Source organism: Hylobates moloch, unplaced genomic scaffold (genome assembly GCF_009828535.3).
Source record: "Hylobates moloch isolate HMO894 unplaced genomic scaffold, HMol_V3 SCAFFOLD_13, whole genome shotgun sequence".
NCBI lineage: Eukaryota > Metazoa > Chordata > Mammalia > Primates > Hylobatidae > Hylobates > Hylobates moloch.
In genome coordinates this window covers 14743461-14769783 of record NW_026652288.1, presented here as the reverse complement: position 1 = coordinate 14769783, position 26323 = coordinate 14743461, and the positions used below count along the sequence as shown (strand labels likewise).

The window sequence follows — 26323 nt, the reverse complement described above, 5'->3', positions numbered from 1 at the left end:
AGCTGTTGGGGGAAATATTCTGTAAATATCTATTTGATCCATTTGATCCATAGTACCGATTAAGTCCAATGTTTCTTTGTTGATTTTCTGTCTGGTTAATCTGTCCGATGCTGAAAGTCGGGTGTTGAAGTCTCCAGCTATTATTGTACTGGGGCCTGATATGGTTTGGCTGTGTCCCCAACCAAATCTCATCTTGAATTGTAGTGCCCATAATTCCCACATGTTGTGGGAGGGACCCAGTGGAAGATAATTGAATCACGGGGGCACTTTCCCTCATACTGTTCTCATGGTAGTGAATAAATCTCACAAGATCTGGTGTTTTTATAAGGGGTTTCCCCTTCCACTTGGTTTTTCCTTCTCTCTTGCCTGCCGCCATGTAAGACATGCCTTTTGCCTTCCACTATGATTATGAGGCCTTCCCAGCCACGTGGAACTGAGTCCATTAAACCTCTTTTTCATTATAAATTATTCAGTCATGGGTATGTCTTTATCAGCAGAGTGAAAATGGACTAATACAGGGCCTATCTCTTTCTTTAGCTCTAATAATATTTGCTTTATATATCTGGGTGCTCAAGCATTGGGTGCATATATATTTACAACTGTTATATCCTCTTGCTGAATTGACCCTTTTATCATTATATAGTGACCTTCTTTGTTTCTTCTTATAGTTTTTGTCTTGAAATCAATTTTGTCTTAGTTACTATATTAGTCCATTTTCACACTGCTGTAAAGAACTACCTGAGACTGGGTAATTTATAAAGAAAAGAGGTTTAATTAACTCACAGTTCTGCATCGCTGGGGAGGCCCCAGGAAACTTACAACCATGACAGCAAATGAAGAGCAAGCACCTTCTTCAAAAGGTGGCAGGAGAGAAAAGGGGGGAAGCACCAGACACTTATCAAACAACCGGATCTCATGAGAACTCTATCACAAGAACAGCAAGGTAGAATTCCACCCCCATGATTCAATCACCTCCCACCAAGCCACTCTTCCAACACATGGGGATTACAATTTGAGTTGCAGTTTGGGTGGGGACACAGAGCCAAAGCATATAATTCCATCCCAGCCCTTCCCAAATCTCTCTCTTTTTTTTTTTTTTTAAGATAGAGTCTCGCTCTGTCACCCAGGCTGGAGTGCAGTGGCGCGATCTCGGCTCACTGCAAGCTCCGCCTCCCGGGTTCACGCCATTCTCCTGCCTCAGCCTCTCCAAGTAGCTGGGACTACAGGCGCCCGCCACCACGCCTGGCTAATTTTTTTGTATTTTTAGTAGAGATGGGGTTTCACCGTGTGATCCACCCTCGGCCTCCAAATTGCTGGATTACAACATGACCACCACCCCCGGCCCCAAACTCTTATCCCTTACACTTATTCGAGTGCTATTTCTTTTGCAGCAACAAAACTTCATTTATAACAAAGTGTTGGTTTTGTTTGTTTGTTTGTTTTGTTTTTTGAGATGGAGTCTCGCTCTGTCGCCCAAGCTGGAGTGCAGTGGCGCAATCTTGGCTCACTGCAAGCTCCGCCTCCCGGGTTCACGCCATTCTCCTGCCTCAGCCTCTCCGAGTAGCTGGGACTACAGGCGCCCGCCACCACGCCCGGCTAATTTTTTTTTTGTATTTTTAGTAGAGACGGGGTTTCATCGTGGTCTCGATCTCCTGACCTCGTGATCCGCCCACCTCGGCCTCCCAAAGTGCTGGGATTACAAGCGTGAGCCACCGTGCCCGGCGTCCCCCAAAGTCTTAACTCATTCTAGCCTTAACTGAAAAGCACAAGCCCAGAGTCTCAATGAGACTGAGACAAGACAAGTTGTTTTCACTTACGAGCCTGTAAAATCACAAACAAATTAGTTACTTCCAAGATACAATGGGAGTATAGACATTGGGTAAATGCCCTCATTCCAAAGGGGAGAAATTGACCAAAACAAAGGAGCTATAGGCCCCATGCAAGTTTGAAACCCAACAGGGCAGTCATTAAATTTTAAAGCTCCAAAATCATCTTCTTTGACTCCATGTCTCATATCCAGGGCTCGGTCACGCAAGATGTGGGCTCCCAAGCCATGGGCAGCTCTGCTTCTGTGGCTCTGCAGGGTACAGCCTCCATGACTGCTTTCTCAGGCTGGTGTTGATTGCCTGTGGCTTTTTCAGGTGCGCAGTGCAAGCTGTAGATGAATCTACCATTCTGGGGTCTGGAGTATGGTGACCCTCTTTTCAAAGCTCCACTAGAGGCAGTGCCCCAGTCGGGACTCTGCGTGGGGGCTCCAACCCCACATTTCCCCTCTGCATTGCCCTAGTAGAGGTTCTCCATGAGAGCTGCAGCCCTATAGCAGACTTTTTCCTGGACCTCCAGGCATTTCCATACATCCTCTGAAATCTAGGTAAAGGCTCCCAAAACTCAACTTGTGTCTTCTATACACTTGCAGGCCCAGCATCATGTAGAAGCCACCAAGCCTTGGGGCTTGGCTTGCACTCTCTGAAGCAATGGCCTGAGCTCTACGTTTGCCCCTTTTAGCCACAGCTGGAGCTGGAGTGGCTGGAATGCAGGGCACCATGTCCAAGGCTGCATAGAGCAGTGGGGCCCTGGGCCTGGCCCATGGAACCATTTTTCCCTCCTAGGGCCTCTGGGCCTGTGATTGGAGGGGCTCCCATGAAGATCTCTGATATGCCTGGAGACATTTTCCCCATTGTCTTGGCTATTAATATTTGACTTCTCTTTACTTATGCAAGTTTCTGCAGCTGGCTTGAATTTCTCCTCAGATAGTGGTTTTTTTTTTTTTTTCTACCACATGGTCAGGCTGCAAATTTTCCAAACTTTTGTGCTCTGTTTCCGTTTTAAACGTCAGTTCCAATATCAGACCATCTCTGTCTTTATGCATATGAGTGTACACTTTCAGAAAAAACCGGGTCACATCTTGGATGGACCCTTACTGCTTCTAAATTTCTGCCAGATTCCCTAAATTATCTTTTTCAAGTTCAGAGTTCCACAGATCTCTAAAGCATAGCAAGAGTGACCTTTATTCCAGTTCCCAATAACTTCGTCATCTCCATCTGAGACCACCTCAGCCTGGATTTCATTGTCCATATCACTATCAGCATTTTGGTCAAAACCTTTAAAGTCTCTAGGAAGTTTCCTACTTCCCATATCTTCCTGTTTTCTTCTGAACCCAAACTGTTCCAACCTCTACCCATTACCCAGTTCCAGTGGTGCTTCCACATTTTCAGGTATCTTTATATCAGTGCCCCACTATCTCAGTACTGATTTTCTATATTAGTCCTTTTTCACACTGCTATAAAGACCTACCTGAGACTGGGTAATTTATAAAGAAAAGAAGTTTAATTGATTCACAGTTCTACGTGGCTGAAACTTATAATCATGACAGAAGGTAAAGGAGAAGCAAGATCTTCAGAAGGCAGCAGGAGAGAGAGGGGGTGGAAGGTGCCAGACACTTATCAAACAACCAGATCCCGTGAGAACTCTATGACAAGAACAGCAAAGGGGAAGTCCACCCCCATGACTCAGCCACCTCCCACCAGGCCATTCCCCAAAATGTGGGGATTATAATTCAAGATGTGATTTGAGTGGGGACACAGAGCCAGTCCAACTCCTGCTGTTTCCTGGTTTCCATTGACATGGAATATCTCTTTTTTCCCCCCCTTTTGAGCGTATGTTGTCTTTATAGGTGAAGCATGTTTCTGGCAACAGATCATTGGGTCTTGTTTTTTTTTAATTTATTCAACCACTCTGTCTTTTGATTGGCGAATTTAGTCCATTTCATTCAAGGTTATTATTGATAAGTAAGGACTTACTCCTGCTGTTTTGTTGTTGTTGTTGTTGTTTGTTTTGTTTTGTTGTCTTCTCTTCCTTCTTTTCTTCTTTCCTGTCTTCCTTTTAGTGAAGGTGATTTTCCCTTGTGGTATGATTTGATTTCTTGCATTTTATTTTTGTGTGTCTGTTGTATGTTTTTTGATTTGAGGTTATCCGTGCATCTTACAAATACTGTGTTATAACTCATTGTTTTAAGCTTATAATAAGTTAACATTGTTTGCATAAACAAAGAAACAAGCAAAATGAAAATTAATAAAAACTCTACAGCTTAACTTCATTCCCTGGCTTTTTAACTTATTGTTTTATTCTATTTATATCTTACTCTGTAATTTCATATTGCTATTTCTTTTTTTAATTTTTAAATTTTTTTTATTTTTTATTACTATAGTTTAAGTTCTAGGATACATATGCACAATGTGCAGGTTTGTTTCATATGTATACCTGTGCCATGTTGGTGTGCTGCACCTGTTAGCTCATCATTTACATTAGGTATATCTCCTAATGCAATCCCTCCCCCTTCCCCCAACCCCATGACAGGCCCCAGTGTATGATGTTCCCCACCCTGTGTCCAAGTGTTCTCATTGTTCAATTCCCACCTATGAGTGAGAACATGCGGTGTTTGGTTTTCTGTCCTTGCGATAGTTTCCTCAGAATGATAGTTTCTAGCTTTATCCATGTCCCTACAAAGGACATGAACTCATCCTTTTTTATGGCTGCATAGTATTCCGTGGTGTATATGTGCCACATTTTCTTAACCCAGTCTATCATTGGTAGACATTTGGATTAGTTCCTAGTCTTTGCTATTGTGAATAGTGCCGCAAAAACATACGTGTCGTGTGTCTTTACAGCAGCATGATTTATAACTCTTTATTGCTACTTCTAATGTCAGCCCAGTCCCACAGAGTTTATTCTAGCCTTCTCCCTTTTCTTATTTGTAAACTCCTCTCTCTGTCAATAAGAAACTTGGGTTCATTATTCATAATGTATTTATATATTTGCTCAATCCTGGAGTACATATAAATTTTGAAATTACCGGGTAGAATACAATATTTTTGAGAGCTCTTTTTATCTTTGGACTTCAAGTAAGAGTACTAATACTTCTTTCCTTTTCCTTTTTCGTTTTCTTTTTTTCTTTTTTGAAAGGGTCTCACCCTGTTGTCCAGGCTGGAGTGCAGTTGACCAAATGTGGCTCGCTGCAGCCCCATCCTCCTGGCTCAAGGATCCTCTTACCTGAGCCTTCCAAGTCACTGGGACCACAGGCATGCACCACTATGCCTGGCTAACTGTATATTTTTTGTAGAGATGGGGTCTCACTATGTTGCCCAGGCTGGACTCAAACTCCTGGGTTCAAGCAGTCCTGCTGCCCCAACCTCCCAAAGTGCTGGATGCATTATAGACATGAGCCACTGCACCTGGCTTATCTGGTTTATGTTTTTCAAAGTCACTGAATTCCCTCCTCCTCCCTGCTCTCTCACACACACACACACACACACACACACACACACACACACACACACATGCCACCTTCAGTATGATTATCTTATTCACTTATTAGTACAGTTAGGTTCATTTTTTTTCTTTTTACATGTTTTGCCCTATTACTGATTTCAGGTATTCTTTTTTGAATATGTGAAATATTAACATGGAATATGAGATCATTCTCTGGGATTTAGTGCTTTTTTCCATTTTCCTTATGGTATTTTGAAGTTTGGACATGCTTGGTCTATAATTGTGCTGAATGTGTGGGTTTTGTGTAGTTTTATTTGTTCTTGTTGTTCTATTTTATATTTGGAGAAAATATAGGTAGACATAATTCATTGGTTGCCAGTTTCTTCTGTTACCCTAAAGTCTCCCTGTATAATTTCTAACTGGAATAAAACTTAGAGTCAAAATTAAAACTCTAGAAGTAACAACAGAAATCTCTTTTCCCTTAAGCTGTGAAGATGCTGCATGCTCCATGTTTTGAGGGCCTTCCATGGACTTAACATTAGGCTTCATATATGTATCATTTCATCTAAACGTTGTAATAGCCCTGTAACATAGGTGATCTCATCACTCCATTCATCACATAAGGAAATAGACTCAAAGTGGTTAAGAAATTTGTGTAATATCTCAGTGCTAAAATATGGCAGAATGATATATAACTATGAACTATTCATACTCGTAGCTACCATAGACGCTCAGTGTTAACTCAGTGTTAGATACATATAAAGGTGTATGTGTATGTCTGTATGGTATGTCATGTGTTATGCTATATTATTATTCTCAAAGTAATCTGATATTGCTAGTTAGGTATTATTACCTTATTTTTACATATGAAAGCACTGAGATTAAGAGAGATATTTTTATGTGATTACACAGCTATTAAGTGACAGGGCCAATATTCAAATCTGAGTCTGAATAATACACTACAGTGAAAAAATTTTCAGCTGTATGAATTATTTGATTAAAACTTCATCAAATTTAACTCAAAGCAAAGTATGGCCTTAGTTTCAATAGCAGCTGTTTAAAATAAACACACATGGCCAGGTGCAGCGGCTTACGCCTGTAATCCCAGCACTTTGGGAGGCTGAGGCAAGCGGATCACCTGAGGTTAGGAGTTTGAGAGCAGCCTGACCAACATGGAGAAACGTGTCTCTACTAAAAATGCAAAATTAGCCCAGCGTGGTAACAGGTGCCTGTAATCCCAGCTACTCGGGAGGCTGAGGCAGGAGAATCACTTAAACCTGGGAGGCAGAGGTTGCAGTGAGCCAAGATCATGCCATTGCACTCCAGCCTGGGCAACAAGAGCAAAACTCCATCTCTAAATAAATAAATAAATAAACAAACAAACACATGTATTTATAGGGGGTCACATGGCACGATATGATTATTTGTCCTAGAGAAAAAATTTATAAGGCAAAATCTTTCCTCTTCTTATTTTAACACAAAATATTTCCCCTTATATGTTTTTAAGTGTTTCATAAACTATATTTAGTCATGTAAAAATATGTATTATGTATTGAAGTGTTAGCAGCACTTATGGGGAGTGATTACGGCATGTTTTATTGTGTAATTTCTATGTTTACAGGTATAATAAAATAAGGGTGCTCTAAAGCGTGGTTCTGAATTGCAGTTGTTGGCCTCTTATGTGTTTAGATATGTTTCTGTACCCATGGATGTGTAGGCTGCTTGGGAGCCTACATTCCTGTTCTTTCATTGGGTTTCTCCCCATCCCAAGGGTGTGTTTGCAGTGCCCTAGGAGAGACTTTCTGTGGCAGCTGAAAACCATTTATTCTTAAGCAGTTTATAAACATGCACTCATTTTCTTACTCTGCCTTTGAAGAGAAGCACAGCTAAAAGTTTTTGCTGATCACCAGACCTAGAACCAAAAGTGGGAAAGAGTTCAATCTCTCATCTCTTTCTTCCTGGTCAGGACACCCTTTCTGTGCAGGAGATCTTCTCACCCTTGCATGAGCTAGGGAAAATTGTTTGAACCTTCAGACTGTCTCAGCAAAACATTTTGCCTTATATGAGCTGTGCAAGGTCAAGTATTTAGAAAATTGTTGCCATATCTGCATCTGTTTTTTAGTTCCATAGAAAAGGGAGAATAAGCAGAAAATAGCACCCTTACTTTTAATGTTTAAACTTTAGTTATTTTCCATACTTTGATGTTTTCTATTTAATAAAATCCAAAAATATCCAGAAATGGACAAAAATAGACTATATTATATTTGTATTTTCTTATCTAATAGCAATAATTCAGACTATAATTAATAAAAATAACTAATAGTCATAATATTGTTTATTAAATACTTGCTGTGCCAAGCAGTGGTCTAAGAACTGCTTAGATTGGTGGAGAATGTTCGTAGTCAACAGCTTATGACTGGTTTTGGTCTTCTCAAAATTCCCTTCCACAGAGATATTAGTTCAATCCAGTAGACACAACAGGCAGTATTGGCCACCTGAAACCTTATCAAAGAAGTGGCTTTAACAGGCAGAGGTCTGGTATTGCTAGAGGTTAACTCTGTCACCTTTTGATATTTCTGTATATCTGTTGAAGTTGAGGATTTTTGTTCGTTCTGTTTTTTGAAGCCCTGCATACGACATCTCAGTATGACTTTATTGTGTTCATGAACGGTATTGCACAGTTATTTTGCAACTTCAAATCAAGTTTCATTATATGAGTCTCTTAGGAGCAGGCTAACAGCTTACCAATTCTTATGGAAGGTAAGAGTATGGTGATTACTATTCTGTGAGTTACCTGGAGTAATAAAATAGTAGTAAAAAACATTTTTTTAAAAAGAATATGGTGGTTACTGTCACTACTGCCAGGAATAATCCTCTTCATGTTTGTAAATCTTCTATTTATAAAATACTTCTAAATGTATTAATAACTACATCATATTTGTAAATTTCTAAAGCTAAAATAAGCAACTGTCAATACCTATAGGAAGATGCATATTTCAGAAGTACCTTAATTTAAGATATTTGTGTTCACTTCCAGAAGCCATAGAGAAATTTGAGGTTAAGACTGTCTTCTACTGATAATAGGTGACTTAGTTCACTTTTTCAAGGACAGTGACTCTGTGTCTGATAAGAAGGCTGCAGTTACATGACAAATTGACGTACACAACAGGGGCTAAAGTCACCTAATTCAATGAGGAGAGAAACAGTGCTTTCAGAGACAAAACGGAAAAAAATATTCTTATGTTTGAGTCACATTTGAATTTTGTTCTCTAAAATCCTAGGATGTTTTGTTAGTTGTGTCAGTATGAAATAATCACTAACTATTACAGGTGCCTGTAAACTATTTGACATTTTCACCTCCAGGATTTCGTTTGACACTCACTGTGGAAGGGATGAGGATGTTAAAAGAGGTATATGTTACTTTTTTGTTCACTGGGGAAAAGGATAAAGTAAAAGAAAATGTAGTAAAAAAAATAGCAGTTTATTTTGTTTATTTTCACTAAGCTGTGGAAGGCATGCTTAAGAGTCATTTGAAATACCATATTTATTATACAAGTAAATGAGATTTTAAAAAGAGATGAAAATCAACCTACAATTTTATTTTCCTAAAACAGACATATTTGTCTGTCTTCTTTTCCTGTCCTATCTAGTCTATAGACATAATTCTTAGTAGAAGTAATCATAACAAATATCCAGCTTTTGGCCAGGCACAGTGGCTCATGCTTATAATCCCAGAACTCTGGGAGACCAAGGCAGAAGGATTACTTGATCCCAGGAGTTCAAGACCAGCCTGAGCAACATAGGGAGACCCCATCTCTACAATAAAAAAATTAGCCGGGCATGGTCACATGTGCCTGTGGTCTCAACCGCTTAGGAGGCTGAGGTGGGAGGGTCACTTGAGCCCGGGAGGTTCAGGCTACAGTGAGCCCTGATTCATGCCACAGCACTCCAGCCTGGGTAACGGAGTAAGACCCCATCTCAAAAAAAAAAAAAAAAAAAAAAAATTCCAGCTTTCTGTTTTCAATGTTTGGCACATTATGTGGATGATAATGTAAGTAATACCTATCATTTCCTGTGTGCCTACTATGCACCAATCTTTGCCAGCTACTTTATTCCCATTATCTTATTTAATATTCGCAATCATCATATAAGTATTTGTTATCTCTGTCCTATGGAAGAGGAAAAATCAAGTCTCAAAAAGGTCAGTAATGTCTCCAAAATAAACATTTTTCTGTATTGTCATCACTGTTTGAAAGCCATGTATTAATCAAATTTACCTATTATCATTTATAATTCCTGTAGTGAGATACGTTAAGCATTTGATAACTACCTGTAATTTTCACATTAAAATATATTCTATAGTAATTTCCCATTGTAATTGTCTGGAGACTTAATGAGTTCTCTGTACTCCTCATGCATTTATGAAATATATTTAGATGCTTGGAACATATATATTTTATAGGTACTATCTTACTTTCCAGCAAAGAGAGAATTTGATTCTTTTCTAGGTCCACATCCATGCTAAGCCACGTGCCTTATTTTCAAGTATTTTGGAGAATTCAAATTTCTGTAATATTCATACTAATCACATGTTCTTACAATTTCAGTAAGCCTCTGAGACCTATTTATTTCATCTTTTGTGATTTGTGATCTTAGGGCAATATTTCCTTCTCTAATTTTTTTCAGATAATTTGTTAGATTTATGACATAGTTGTTTCTTCAACTTAAGGTTAATTTTTCTAACTCTTTTTTTTTTTTTTTTTTTGAGATGGAGTCTTACTCTGTCGCCCAGGCTGGAGTGCCGTGGCACAATCTTGGCTCGCTGCAAGCTCCGCCTCCCAGGTTCATGCCATTCTCCTGCCTCAGCCTCCCGAGTAGCTGGGACTGCAGTCACCTGCCACCACGCCCGGCTAATTTTTTTGTATTTTTAGTAGAGACGGGGTTTCACCATGTTAACCAGGATGGTCTCGATCTCCTGACCTCATGATCCACCTGCCTCGGCCTCCCAAAGTGCTGGGATTACAGGCGTGAGCCACTGAGCCCGGCCAATTTTTCTAACTCTTAATGAGCAATATTAGCTATCGTATGCACATGCATTGGGCAAAAGATATCTTTCAGAAAATAAGTAGATAACATTATCATTTGTATTGTGCTATTTTGCAAGAAATGTATATTGATCATTTGTTTTGCTCCATATTCCCTGCTGACCACTAGGATTTAATTATAGCTAAAACTGAGGAACTGGCATCAATATTTTCAACCCTTGGAACATACACAGTGTTCCCAAGCGTGTAGTTGTCCTCATGTTGTGGCCACAGCACACTTTATTTACCGCTTCAACCACAGTTTACCTTCATGAGCCACAAACTACTACTCAGCATCCCTCTATTGACTCCCCTCATCTCTACCCAGTCTTCTCTTTTTTCCCTTACCTCTGCATGTCCAAATGCTACTCTTCCTTCAAATCCTTTCTCGTGTGCCACCTTGTCCCCTTCCTGATCTCAAGTTAACTTCTCTCTTCTTATAGCACTATAAACTATATGTCTCTTAAGACCTTTATCAGATTGAATGTGTTACAGTAAAAGCCTTCTAACTACCACCTGAATCAGGTACTTGTGTATTAAAGTGGAGATCATAAAATATGATATATGCATACCTTAAACATTTGTGTGAAACTAAATATATAAATGAGCATTCATTTGCCAAATATTTACTGGAGAGCTAAGGCCTTTTCTTAAATATCCAAGTTAACTATGCTTGCAGAGCAACTGACACTTTCTTCCTGTGGTTTATATGACCATCTAAATGAAGAGAATAAAAATGTCTACTTTGTGTATGTTCATTTTTATATGTCTCACAGCATATGAAGACAACTGATTTGCCCAGACTGCCAATGTCCATAATCTACTTCTCATGGAAAAAGACCCTCCCTTTGAATCATATCTGCATTTGCATAATCATATGCAAAACAGTTTGCAGTTTCAGCAAAACTAAAAGGGAACATGGAGAGCATTTGACTTTTTGATTCCAGAAGCTGAGTTGAATTGAGAGGGATGTTTGAGATGGGGGTAATTCAAATGGTTGTAGGCAGAGGAACACATTAAGTCCTTAATATCAAAGTAGGTCAACATAGGCAAATGGACAAGTTACAGATTAGGAACATAGTAATGGGAGGAAGTACCATTACAAGGAGTAGATTGGGGCAAGATGTTTAGAACTGAAGCTGAGTAACAAGAGAGAGCTAGAATTTCCCTTTCCGTGGTGTGTGGCATGAGACAGAGAACTCCTCGTAGGACTGGAAGACATAACCTTATCATTAGTTGAGGATCATCTGTCTATCTAATTTCTCAGGCGCTGTCTTGCTTAATTCTCACAAATTGAATGGTCATCTTTCCGGTCACTGTATCTCTAGTACAAAAAGTAGATGCTCAGTTAGTATTTGTGAAATTGAATGAATATAACCCTGTGAAGTAGATGTCATCAGCACATCTTACAGATAAAGAAACTCAGACATAGGCTAGGCTGTTTGCACCAGGTTACCTAGGAATTATAATAAGTGGCAAGGGGTAGTGAGCCGATGAGGGTTGGAATGAAAAACTAGGATTGTATGATTTTTGCTATGCAAAATATATGTTTATACTTTCCTTTGTCACTGAGGAAGCCTCTGTACAGTCCCACCTAATAGCCACTAAATTGTGAGGGTTCTTAATACAGCTTTGAGACCTGTTTATAACACTGTTGACTACAATTCAAACTTAGTTTGCTTTCTACTCCACCCCTAAGATATCAGCAAGCTTTCTTAATTTTATCTTTAAGTTGAGGTCAGGGAATGGATCCTTAGTGGTCAGTAGATTTGGAAAAGTCCTGTTTTTTATTTCATTTTGTTTGGTGTTATATCTTTGTTTCGTTTTTGCCATAATTGATCATTTATAAAGTGATTTTATGGTTTAATAAAGGAAGGATAAGTCACCAAATACAGACCCATCTGTTAAACAGGCATGCCAGTTTCCTGTGGTTCTTGTGTATGTTTCTTTCTTTAAACGAACAAACAGAAACCTCCAATTATGAAAACAATGCATGTTAAACCAAGAAAAGTACCAAAAGGCAGATAGAAGTGATAATCACCAACAGATCTGTCATCCAAATGTAAATATTTTATTAAATATATATGTAGCCATTTTTCTGCTGCATGCTTTGTACAAATTATGTCACATCATGTATAGGGATTTTTCCCCTCAAATTGTATCCTCCTTATTCATCTTTATTTTTACATCATGATATAGTTTGTTTTCTGCATTCTGTTTGTATAAGCATTTTCCTCTGTGAAGTTTGTTCTGATTGCATTCATTTTCATCCTCCTTTTCAAAATTTAGATTTTTATTGAGATAATTATAGATTCATATCCAGTTGTAAGAAATAATACAGAGCGATTGCTGGTGCACTTTGCCTAGTTTCCCCTAATGATGACATTTTGCAAAACTACAGTGTAATATCCAACCAGGATATTGACATTGATACAATTTGCTGGTTTTATTCAGAATTTTCAAGTTTTACTTGTACTCATTTGTGTGTGTTTGTGTGTATTTACTGCTATACAGTTTTATACCTGTATAGGTTCATATAACCAGCACCATAGTCAAGATGTTAGCAATGGCAAATCCATATGGCTTTGTAGCAACTCCGTTCTTGCCTTCTTTAAGTAAAGAACTCATCCAAAGGGTATAAGGCAGAGAGAGGCTGAGGCAAATGTTTGAGCATGAGTGAGAGTGTATTAACAGGTTTTAGAGCAAGAATGAAAGGAGCTAAAGTACACTTGGAAGAAGGCCAAGCAGGCAACTTGAGAGTGAGCAGGGTGGAACTCTTCCTTTTTATCAGGAACCCATTCCCAGTAAAACTAACGCAGGCCCTAGCTGAGCCTTAATGCATTCAGAGCATCACTCTTGTGACCTACTCACCTCTTAAATATCTCACCTCTTAATCCTATCACAGTGGCAATTAAATTTCAACATGAATTTTGGAAGGGACGTTCAAACCATAGCAGATGCTATACATGTAAATAATTTATTTTCTTTGGAGCTATTATAAATAATACATGTTTATTTTTGGTTTTCACATATTTATTGTTAGTATATAACAACGTGATTGATTTTTGTATGTTGATCTTGTATCCTATGACATTCCTGACTCGTTTCTTAGTTTTAGGGTTTGTTTTATTGGGTGTGATTTCTTGGAATTTTCTATATAGACAGTTTATCTGCAGATAGAATTTTATTTTTTCTTTCCAATGTATGTGTCTGTTATTTCTTTTTCTTGCATTATTGTGGTGGCTAGATCGTTCAGTATGGTGCTGAACAAGAGTGGCAGGAGTGGATATTCTAGCCTTGGCATGTAATATGGAAATCTCACCTCCATATTTGGGTCAGTCCCTTTACCTTCCCCACTTTTAAATATTATTGTCTTGAATATCATATGGTGTACAACTTTTGTTCTGATCATCAAATATGATTTAGAACATGTATATGGAAAAGAACAGTCTATTGTATTTACCCATATTTTTGCTCTTTTTGTTCTTCCTTGTGATACTTCATAGTTCCTTCTTTTATCATTTTCCGTTTGGAGAACTTTCTTTAGCCAGTATTTAACATGAGGGCTGTTAGTGGCAGGTTCTTTTAATTTGTCTTTGTCTGAGAATGTTTTCATTTTCTTTTTTTCCTGAAGAGTAGCTTTGCTAGATAAAGAATTTGTAGTTAACCGTTCTTTTCTTTCAACATTTGCAAAAATGTGACACTTCCTTCTGGCCTCCATGGTTTTGGATAATAAATCCATTATTCACATTAATATTCTCCTACAGGTAACGTTGTTCTATCTGCTTTCAAAATTTTTCCTTTTCTAACTACTTTTCAAGTTTCAAATTGTGGTGTAACTTGGCATGAATTTCTTTGTGTTTGTCCTGTTTGGGAATAATTTAGCTTCTTGAATGTATAGGTTTGTGTCTTCTACCAGATTTTGGAGGTTTTTAGATATGTCTTATAATATTTTTTAGTTTTACCCTCTTTCTCCTTTTCTTCTGGGATTCTGAGTGCAAATGGGCCTACTTGAGCTCTGTTCTGTTTCTAGGTCCAGAATTCGGAAATACTAGGTCTGGGTGGGCTTCTTATTTTTTATTTTTTTATTTTTTTGGCTGGAGAGACAGAAGATATCTGAATACCATGTTCTTCAGGCTTGCAACTCCAGCCTAGTGTACTTTCTTTTTACCACTCTTCAGAATTTTCCCTTCACTGTCTCTTTTATGACTCTTATAGTTTATAGTTGTGCTTTGCGGAGGAGCAGAGAGAAGTGGATAAGCCATGTTGTTCAGACTGGGAGTCCTTTACATATGTTTACCTTTTATTTTTCTTTACATGAAAATTCATTTTGAATTTTTGAATTTGTGGACACAGATCTTAGATTCACACTTGTTATATATCAAAGTATATCATGATTATCCAACCAAGTATATTCTTTATTATGTTTTTAAAAATATATGCTCAAGGCTAATTTTAGGCCCATTTTCTTCTCAAAAATTCAAAATTCACCAGAATTTATTGCAAAAAATCTTAAAGGACGTAATAAAGAAGATAATATTAACATTCGTTTTTTAGATATTTTAGTATGTGGGCACAATCTTAGATTAGCACGTTATATTTTAAGGTATGTAACAATTATCAAACCAAGTATTTCTTTATCATGTTTTTAAAATATGTGCTGAAGTCCATTTTTAGGCCAATTTTCTTCTCTCATAGAAGGTAAAACTTGCAGCTACAGTGGTAGCAAATTTAAAATTGCTTTCTTAAGAGCTGAGTAACTTGACTTGAAACCCTTTGATATGATGGAGTATGCAAGCATGCATGCACAAAATGGATAATTATGTAAGTTACTGTATTTTTCACATTTTTAGTTAAAATATGGGGGTCAAGGCTCTGAAAAGTAAGTTACTAAAAATTGAAATGATTAGTGGACATTAGAAGAAAACATTTTCTGACAAAGACATACTCTTAAAAAGACTGTGTACATGTGAGAAAGGTGCTATACAAAAATAATTTATCAAATGCATTTTAAACATGCAAACTATTATTTGCACACTAGTATAAAAACAAATATAAAGGTTTAACTTATAGTTTCTGTTCTCTTTTCTTCCTTTATGATATAGTTTATTTCCTCAAAATGTATATTACAGTTTCTGAAAAGGAATAAATTTAGATGATATTGAAAACATGATTCTTTTATTGTTAATCTCTTCCTTTTCATACAGGGCATCACATACAGAAAATAACCCATATAAAGTGTATATTTCATAAAAAGGAGAAACTACTTGTTATTAATTACACTGCATTTCATTATAGTAGTTGGAATATTGACACTGCTAGGAACATTGGAAACATTTCTTACAGTGGATTTTAAATACTTCTTAAGTACAAACCTTTCCTGCAAATAAACTGTCATGTAGACAGACATTATCCTGCAGGAAGAAAAGGCTAGCAGAACTTGTGAGATTTCAACAGTTTTGGAACCCATTTTTCAGATATGATGCCCAAACAGAGGGACTTTAGTGAAATAACAGTCACAAAGTATCATTTGTGTAGATGTAATGTTAGCAAACCTGCCATGTTTTGTCCTGTTTTTTAATTTAATAGTAATTTTTCTTTTGGCAATATCATTTTCTTTTTAAATCTTACATTAATCTCTAATAATGAAACTAGCCACAAATTTATGGCAACTCCATTTGTATTTAATATAATTTATACTAAATTATTTTATAAGTGACAAATTATCTTCATTGATTCACTCATTCATTCATATGTATGTCCATTCACTAGTTAATTCACTCAATAAGTACTTACCGTGCATGTACTCTATAGCAGGTATTATTTTAAGGAGTTGAGATAGACCAGTGGCCAAAAAAAAAAAATAGCCTCTTCTTTCAAGGAGCTAACATTTCTTATGGAACAAGAAAGGCAATCTTACATTTCTTATGGAAGAAGAAAGGCTATAAGTAAATACATAGCATGTCATGTAGTTGTAAGTGCTAAGAAGGAAAATGAAACAGGGTGAAGAAGATGGACAGGTATGGAGCAGTGCTCCTGTAGGTAAGGCAGTTGAACAAGGCCTTGACTTGATAGGTGACATTTGAGAAACTTGAAAGGAGGGAGTGAGTCACTCAGATATCTGGTGAGAGGGTATCTGGCAGAGGAAACAGATCAGAATGCCTGAGATGGGAGTGTGCATGATTTTACGTATGCAGGAGACCTCAAAGAGACCCTGAGGCTGGAGACAAGTTGAAGGTGGTGAGGTCGGAGAGTTACAGATGGATGGATGTCTTGAGTTTTTGTTTTTGGTTTTTTAAGTTTCTTTATAAATAGGCAAGGCAACATTGCCAAACTCCCAACTCGAGGTCCAACCCTATTATCAAAAGCTTATCTAGCTTATTGAATCCTCTAGTTTCAGAACATCCTGATCTGATTATAGTGATATTTTGGCTCAGTCACTTGCTAGTCATGCCACCGGGATGGTTGGCCTGTTTCCTCATCTGTAAAGCGAGATTGCTAATAACCTGTGCTGTCCTCCACACAAAACTGCTGTAAGGGTAAACTGACTGACTGTATTATGAAATTATTTCAAAAAAGCTACAAAATGGCTGTAGGCTATTATTCCATAGAAGAACGACATGGGCTTTTAAGGCAGGTTTTGAAGGATCTGGTGGGTCACTGTGTGAACAAGACTTCCCATAGCAATTAGCGATAATTTCATAGTACATAGCAACTTTTGTAAAATGCAGAATTCATGGTGTGACTTTTTCAGATGGCTTCTTGGGATCAGAGCCAGAATGACCATTAAAGTAAATGTTTTGGAAATATGCATTAGTGCAGACAATTTAACATGTATACAGGTAACCATTCATTCTCATTATCCTTTCAAGGTATCATCATCTGAATGTCTGTGTACCCAAATCATCATGAACTCATCATCATGAATGTCTGTGTACCTAAATATAAAGAATCTATGCTGAGGCTAGAAAATGAGAGAAGCAGACTTTGGCTTATTTTTATGCTTAAAACTGTTTTTTAACCTAAAATAGCATACATTTTCATCCACAGAGACATTGAAGATGTGATTTGTTTTAGGACTGCCTCAATGTAAAAGAAAAACCATTTAGTTATTCAATGAAAGGAAAAATGGGTGTTTTGTATTTGGCAGAGACTACTTTTGCATTCGAAATAGAGGTATAAATAAAGGATATTTTATTCTATTTTGATTTATAGCAAAAAAGTTCTATGACAGATACACTTTAGTAAAATCATTTCAAATTAGAGACATTTTCTAGACAACATGAAGATTAGGATTTCATTTCTAATGAAAATTAGGATTTCATGTGGGATAACTTAAACTTTAAAAAATTCACCTAATGTTGAGGATGGTGAAATATTACAATTTCAAATAAAGCAATTCAGTCTCTTAACGTGTATTAAATGCCAACAAGCCAGTTCTGTGGAAGTCTGCTTGTTTGAATTTATTTTGTTAAAGTTAATTAGAACCTTCCTCTGATTGTAGTTCTAAACAATTTTAACATAATCTGAAATTGAGTAAGGCTTAGAGCTTTTGAGTTGGTTGTTTTTCTGATGTTGAATCTTAACACATTGTAAAAAATTTTCAAAATAAAGGTTAATTAAAATAAAGTAGAATTCTTCTATAAGCCAATTCAGTAGCCTTTGCCACCAGCTTTAAGTGTGTATTTCTTCTTCCAGTTAGACATAGCTGACATTGAGAATGAAGAGAACCGCTACTGTCTATTCATGGAACTCCTGGAATCTAGTCACCACGAGGCTGAATTTCAGCACTTGGTTTTACTTTTGCAATCTTGGCCACCTATGAAAAGTGAATATGTGTAAGTATTAACATAAAATTAGCCTAATTAGAGTTCTTTTGTTTGGACTTTAGCCCTAAAAATGTAGCACCTTCCAAAGAGCCAATGAAAGAATAATTATATATGTATGCGTAGTCAGTATTTACCTTTAGAGGAATTTAAAATTGTTTTTGAAATATTGCAATGTCTTTCCGTTTCTCCTTGCCCCTAAACTCTAATATTTTATTCAAAAGTATCAGACAATGCTTGATAATATCTGATTTATGATGTCAACAAAAACAATGTAGTTTCAGTATTTTCACCAGGAAATTTCTTGACTGTCTTAACACAGCTTACAGTGCCAACTTGAGAATCCAAATGGAATAAATGAATAATTCCTACTTATTGAGAACACAGTTATGTGCAATTTACATATATTATCAGTCGCTCACACAACACACCTACAAGGGAAGGTGATGTTATCTGATTTTATACATGAAGGAATTGAGGCTCAGAAGTTAAACAACTTCAGGCTTCACACGGCTAATAAGTGGAGGAGACGGAATTCTAACCAACTGCTGGCTACCTTCACAGGCCGTGTTGTTTCCTCTATCATGCTGAGTTGCAGCTGCCACCCGTAGCTGCATGGGGTACTGATCCAGTCCTTGTGGTATCAGCCACGGAACATACCCCTTTCCTTTGGAAGAAGTGGCCAGATTTCCTCTGAGTGCATGGGCTGGGTCTCATGAGCTGTGGCTTCTCATTGGCAAATGATATGAGCACCAATGCCCTTGCCTCAAGTGCCTGTTTGGCCCAGGACTGGTCTTGTTCTCCCCATGCTCAGCTGACATACTCCCCCCAAGAGTCCAGTGAATATCTCCATGTGTCTGAGGTTAAAGAAGGATGCTTTTTTGAAAATAAAGTCCTATATCCTGTGAGCAGTTAGGACTGCCAACAAATATCTGGAAAAGGTTCCATGAGACTGTTAGGAATTTCCAAAGCAAACCAAGGAGAATGGTGCTTTCGTTTTGTGGTATTTTTTTAACCAAGTGTTTTCAGAAAGAAAAGAAATGTTTCTTAGATCTCTACCTTTGTGACAGCGATGGCATGCTGACTTGTTTTTAAGAACAGGTTTTTACCTTCACTATTCGAAATCCACAGTGCAGGCTCTCACATCATAACACCTTTAGTTCACAGTGCACTTGTGTTTACCACCAGTGATCTTGGTGTGGTGCCTTCAGAGCTTGGGGGTGCTTGTTCAAAGCAGGGTGCTGGGTCCTGTGCTCAACTTGCGGAGTCCAGCTCTCCATACTGGGACCTGGGAATCTGTTCTGAACACACTCCTGGGTGAGACTATGTGACACAGGTATGGAGCCCACTGATCAGATTGCCACTAATGCCATACTTTTGTAAGGAAATTAATTATTAGAGTTGAATTGTAGATTTCTTCATACCCTCATTTCCCAATTCAAAATATGACACCTCTAAGAGATTAACTTTAGTTTAGTTTCTTTTACTTTTAGAACACTGACCATTTAAAATCACTCACTTATTCACAAGAACCAAAATCAGCTTTACTTAAAACATTTATTGCATTTAAAACATTTAGTGCATTTATAAACCAAAAATCTTAATTTTTTAAAGTTATATTCTTTTGTAGCCACATATGAAATGGAATTTGTAAATTGCTAACCTGAGTCTTATAAAACTGCTTTATTAAATCATTAGAATCAGAACAAAGCATTTCCCAGTCTGCTCACCGCCTCCCCTCCTATCATTCATGTCTCCTCTGCCTAAGAGATAACCAGGGCATAAATCAAATATTCTGGAGGATGTATGATGGGATACTTTACAAACAGGTGCTCAGAAGTACTTTTGAATATTTTTTTCCTTTTAGACAATCCAGTTGTCTAAAATAAATCACCAAAAAAGGAGTGGGGGTGGAGGAGAGGGAGGATAGTGTGACAATGATGGCATGTTGTCCATCAACAACAAAAAGGTTACAACTTAAGACATTTGTTTGATCCACATGATGGTAATTTACTAGTACCAACTTTGGTTTTTTAGCTTCAGTTCCTTGTAGGAAAATGCATGGAAAAATACTAGGTTTGTACTTAAGGAAGATTCATTGTTTTCATCCAGTGTATCAGTGCTGGCTGGTGAAAAACATATCTTGATAATTTGTTACCAAAGCCTTGTTGCCCATTGGTTCACCATGCTGACCAAGCAGCGTTTCTCCTGCAATGAGAAAAACTGTAGAGAAAAACCCAGGAGAACTGAGTTCAGACTTTGCAAGAGGAGAAAAGAGGGGAAGTCCTTGAGTGTAGGAAGACTCCTCAGCACACCAGTCACTCTCACAGAACTGTGTGTACCTTGAAGTAAGCAGTGTTCTTTGTTCTCACAGATTGTCAGTTTGAGCTGAGACACAAAGGCTCTGCCAAGGGCTCGTCCCCTTGTTACTGTTGCACTTGAAATTCTTTTCAGGGCCCAAGGAATAAAATTCTTTCAAGGGCAAGACCATCCCTGGTTGTTCAATGTCTAGAATGTAGTGCTGTGCTAATGAACCAACAGACTCTTCATAAATAGTAATTTTTTCTTAATGTAAGTAAAATCAGTACCCTGCTCCTGGGGCCATGAAATGAATTTACCATTAACTTGTCAATAGAAATGTAAATTGTGATGTTTCTATGAAACACAGGGTAGTGTCAGTCAAGACAAGGGAAAGAAAAGGCAAACTTTTTTATGCTTTTATGTTTCCAATACAAGGAAACAACGTGAAGCCCAAAGTATGATCTTCATACTGCTTGTCTGTGGCTTCCTCAACCTATGCTCTCCAGCTGACCTCTGCTATGCAGTACCCTGATTGTAACTTAGTCCTGCCCTGACCCATTATAATAACAATAACAATGATAATAATAATAATATCAACAAGAGGCAGTATTTATGTAGTAAATAGTAATGTGTGATTGCTATTAACACTGATTCTTCACAATTACATACATCATTCATTAAAGCAACTCTTCAAGGAAAAAAAAGACATTAAATACCTTTTCACAGTGAAAAAAACTGAGGCCCAGAAGGGTGTGGCTTCCCCAGAACCATACAACTAGGCAAAAGTATTAAATAACTTCTCTGAGGACCCAAATAGTCAGAATTTGGGCCCGAGTCTGTCTGGCTCCACAAAGCCTGTGCTGTTTCAGTGCCACTTACTACCTCCGTGCTGCTGGGCTGCTTGCTGATACCACAGGAAGCTGCTTTTTCTCCTCAAGGTGTTATCTTTTCTACAAGGTTGACTTGAAGCAGCACGTCACCTAGATTATGATTGTGATTTACCATAAGCATTTCACTTGTTTTAAAATTTATCGCAATTATGATAGCTTTAGTCATTTCCAATGCCTTGTATTTTTCTCCATAAACCCCAGCATAACCAATAATCCATGGGTGAGACTAGCTACAGTGATGCTAACCAGATGTACGATGGAGAACAAGGAAGGATTGGGGAATGAAGTTTTGAAAATGTGTCGCTCTTTGTATAACACCAAGCAGATGCTGCCTACAGAGGTGAGTGGGTATTTTGAGTGCTTTCCTAAGGAGTGGCCTTTGCTTATCAGAACTCTTTATGATAAGCAGTCCCAGAGACTGGACTTGAGGAACATTTAGCTTAAGTAATTACTGGTAAAGGCCATAATTTCTGATGGATCGGATGAAGAAAAGCAGTGCTGAAAGGATGCTCTGAGGCTGCTTTGGTTTTGTGGGAGCCAGCGTTTCCCGTACAAGTCCCATGGTATAACCCAGTTTTCAGTTTCTTCTGGATGCCCTTTTTCGTCGAACTCAAGTGTATGTTCCAAGTGGCCATGGTAGCTCAGGCATTACCTGTCTGAACTGGGCCGGTTGGGAAAGTAGTACACTTTAGCACTCTTCTCAGCAGGTAACCAGCCACTGTGAATCTTACGTGCTTTTTGACATCATTGTAACGAGACTGCATAATCACGATATTTTTTCTCTGCGAAGTGTGGTCAAAACTCAGGCATCTCCTTTTTGACCTTTGTTCTCTATTTGATCCCATGGTTTGACTGTCACAGAGACATTTATTATATGCATGTATATTATATATATGTACGCATATATATATACACACAGAGAGACACATATGTATATATATATACACATACACATATATACGTGTGTGTGTGTGTGTGTGTGTGTGTGTATGTGAGAGAAAGAGGGAGAACATTCTAAAGTAAGCACATATTAATTTCAGCTCCCTGCTGTGGATCCTGCCTCTGCAGTATATTATTTGAATAATTTACATGTCTTAAATTTAAGCATTTGGATAATAGCATTAAATTGATTTTGCATTCCTACTAAGTAGGAGATAAACTTGAAAATAAATTTGTAAATATGATCCTTTAAATCCTTATTGTAATCACTCAAGGAAAATATTCTCATGAATGCACGTTTAATGAATTGTTTTCTGAATGAGGGCTTGGATTTTTTTTTATTGATTTTTAAAATATTTTATCCATTTAAAGAAGTCTTCCAACTACCAGAATGACGCAATTATTCTACAAAATAAAGTGCCAACACCGAAAATTACCTCCCCTTACTCTAGTAAAGTGTGATTTGGGCTGTGGACAAAGGTCTGCTTGTGTCAGCCACTTCTGAACCCGTGATCTGCCCTGCTATATTGTGGGCACCCGGAGAGGGGGAACCATGGCTGTATCATGTCTGTGATACCCAGGGCAGGATTCAGCCCACTGCATAGTATGGGGATTCAGTGCACTTCATTATCCCCACCAGAGTAAGCAACATGTAAATAACATGAGATTCACCTTTGCTTGAATATAAGCTAAGATCAAGCATTATTAGACCAGGACCAAAGACCAGCAGTGTTCTACTGTCAGTTCTGTCGAATCTAGGTTAGGAAAGCATTGTTTAAGGTCTCCTGTTACTGCCTAACAGGCAGGTGGTAATGGTGATAACCAACATTTGCTAACACTCTTGGGCTTTCATCTATATTGCCTCCTTTAACCTTCACCACCTTCTGTAAGGAGATTCATTTATCTCCACTTGACAGCTGATGGATTGGAGGGTTTGAGGTCAAGGGTCTTGCTCCTGCTTCTTCAGGCAGTGAATGATGGGTCTGATCTTCAAATCAAGTCTCTGTGCTTGAAAGCTTGAAAAAGGAATCCTTCCAGAGGAGCCATTCCTACTACATTTGGGAGATATATGAACATTGAATGTCTCTTATGCAATTGTATAAATGTTACTGTCAGTTTTCCCTCTTCAATACTTCCTTCAAGATTGGCCTATAGAATTTAGCATCTATATGATCAGTGTTTAAGATATAAGGTTGTTAGGATCTCTGTCATTGTCTAAAGAAGTTTATTTGTTTTTTTAAAAAACCCTTATTGGTTTGGTTTTACTACAACTTTTGCAAGGTGAGGAATGTAAGTTGGCTATGACATGGCCACTGCATCCTTGACCCTGACATCATCTCACCAGCTCGCTAATCAAGGCTCAGTAACAGTTATGTATATCAGGCTTCCCCAAACCCCAGGCCGAGGACTGCTATCAGTCCATGGCCTGTTAGGTACCAGACCGCACTGCAGGAGGTGAGTGGCTGGCGATGAGCGAAGCTTCATCTGTATTTACAGCTACTCCCATCACTTACATTACCGTCTCAGTTCCACCTCCTGTCATACCAGTGGTGGCACAAGATTCTCAGAGGAGCACAAGCTCTATTGTCAACTGCACATGCGAGGGATCTAGGTTGTGCACTCCTTATTCCTTATGATGACCTGTCACTGTAGCCCATCGCCCCTTGATGGGACCATCTAGTTGCAGGAAAACAAGCTCAGGGTTCCCACTGATTCTATATTATAGTGAGTGGTATAATTATTTTATTAGATATTACAGTGTAATACTAATAGAAATAAAGTGCACAATAAATGTAATGTGCTTGAATTATCCCAAAACCATCCCCTCCCCAAGTCCGTGGAATAATTTTCCTCCACGAAACCAGCCCCTGGGGCCAAAACGGCCTCTAGGGACCACTTGATATGTATTATCTTTTAGCCGCCTGGGACTAGGTCCTAGACATATCTGTGTCCATCGCAGTAATATTCGCGTCAGCATTCCATTTACATTTTCCATACATAGAAGAAAAGCATGTTCTTTTTATTGATGAATGTGTAAGGAGCTGCGCTTTCTGTTTCCTGTTGGAAAATGACTTGGTGGTTTAATGAAAAGTTCTGATTTAGCTGTGATGATTCAGCTCCCTAGTAAGTGTCTACAGCCTGGGGGAGGTGCTTTGGCAAATAGAGTAATACGTTAAGTTTATTTGCAGGGGTCTCATTTGATCTCAGAATCATCTGGTCGGTGGTTGCTAAGTGTTTTTTAAGAGGTCAGAAAAGATAGCACAGCACCTAAAGCCCACATCTATTAGAGCACTCCTCACACACACCATGGGAAGGGATTTACCGCATCTGCTCTTTATTAGAACTGGGAGCACCTTAAGGGCAGGGAATATCATACATAGTAGAACAGAAAGAGCTCTAGTAATGCTCGAAGCTGTACTGTTTCTCTTCCAGACTGGGCCACATCTATGTGAACATGAGAAAAGCACGAAACTCTGGATCTTTGTTTTCTGGTCTGTGAAAGAAGAGGTTAAGCTGGATGAGAAAATGCTAGTTCTGTCTATTCTCTAAGGAGAATGAGCTGAGGCTGTATGTGTACTGCTTCATCCATAGCACATAATTCACTACCTTTCATAAATTTATAATTCTCTCGGGATGAGAGAGGAGGTACTGGGTTAAACCCTGTTGCAAAGTAGGTCGTTATCATGTTTCTTTAATTTGATGAAACAAAAGATAGTTATTCAAGGAGTTCTGTTGTCACAGTGACTTTCCTTCATTTTCCTTAAGCTGCCTCAGTTTCTGTCTCTCAATTGGGTACATTTGTAGATTATTTTTTTCCTGAGGCTGCTGTGATTAGAGGCTGTTTGCAAATGGTACGTACTGTTTTTACTGATGGCTAAATGTGCTCAAATGTGAATTGAAAGTGTTACAGAGGAAGGAACATTACTATTAAAAAGTGGCAGTATCTTGTTAAGTTTATTTTACTACATTTGGAAGTTGACAAGATTAATTTCAGAGTTCTACAATGTTTTATATCACTGTGGTGGTAAAATTATCTGTTGCTCGTGACTTTTTTTCCTAAATTCAATACCTTTGGTTGTCCTACTCCATGATTTAGGAAACGTGTGTGCCTAATTGTTTATGTCAGAGTACTTAAGAGTACTCACCTTTTTCTTCATCTCCATTTCCCATTTTTCACTAAGCTCCCATGCCTACAGACTTTTAAAAAAATTCATGACTCCTTAGAATGCCTTCATGACTCCGGCTGTTGCTCCTGGGACTTGCTTACTTAGGGCCATGATGGTTTTCCTGATGGAAAATATTACCAGCAGGATGAGTGACTTTCTCACAGGTCCTGTGTCCCACAGTCTCAAAAGTTATGTATCCTTCTTCTCAGCTTGTATCCATGGCAGTATATAAAGCCCTCTCAAGAGTTAGGGATAGGTAGAATAAGAAATTGGCATAAAGCAGTTTGTTGGCATTTATAGATGTAAAATTCTGAGGTCCAGCTATTTGTGACTGACCCTGAAGGTCCATGATTTCGCTGAGACAAAACATGAGTTAGTCACTGATGCTCGGGGTCTGTTGTATGGGATTAAATCATCTAGCTCGTGAGTGAGCCTTAATAATTCCCAGCTTCTAAAACTCAGTGTGATTGTTCTCTATCAGGGTTGAGCCACTTTTGCTAATGTGAAGAGCTTGATTTTTAGAATCAGTCAAGTTATGCGATAGCACTCAAGTTGTTTAACCATTTTACCTCTGCTTTCCCCATCTGATTAGTAGGGCTGAGATCACACCTTTCTCAAAGGATTTGAGGAGAAATTAAATGAGATGATGCATTTTAAAACAAAGTATATAACAAACACTTGATGTTCAGCTCAGAGCAGCTGCTTTGCTGGTAGAGCTCACGGTCCAAGAGGCACGGCTAGTGCCCTGGAGGTCGAGCAGCAGGCCCAGCACAACCTGAGAGGCTCTGGAGAACACAAAACCAAAGCCGCTGCAGTGCCCAGTTGGCCCAGGTACAGTGCCCAGTGGC

The 26323-nt window shown here is 38.3% G+C and overlaps 1 protein-coding gene across 1 annotated transcript in view; it reads left to right on the top strand.

The window, feature by feature from the left end:
• Positions 1-26323, top strand: part of NBAS (NBAS subunit of NRZ tethering complex) — a 388176-nt gene that overhangs the window by 346188 nt on the left and 15665 nt on the right. Inside the window, exons 49-50 of the mRNA XM_032172256.2 lie at positions 18051-18190; positions 21571-21709. Coding sequence (XP_032028147.1) covers positions 18051-18190; positions 21571-21709 — 279 coding nt within the window. The remainder of the gene's footprint in view (positions 1-18050; positions 18191-21570; positions 21710-26323) is intronic.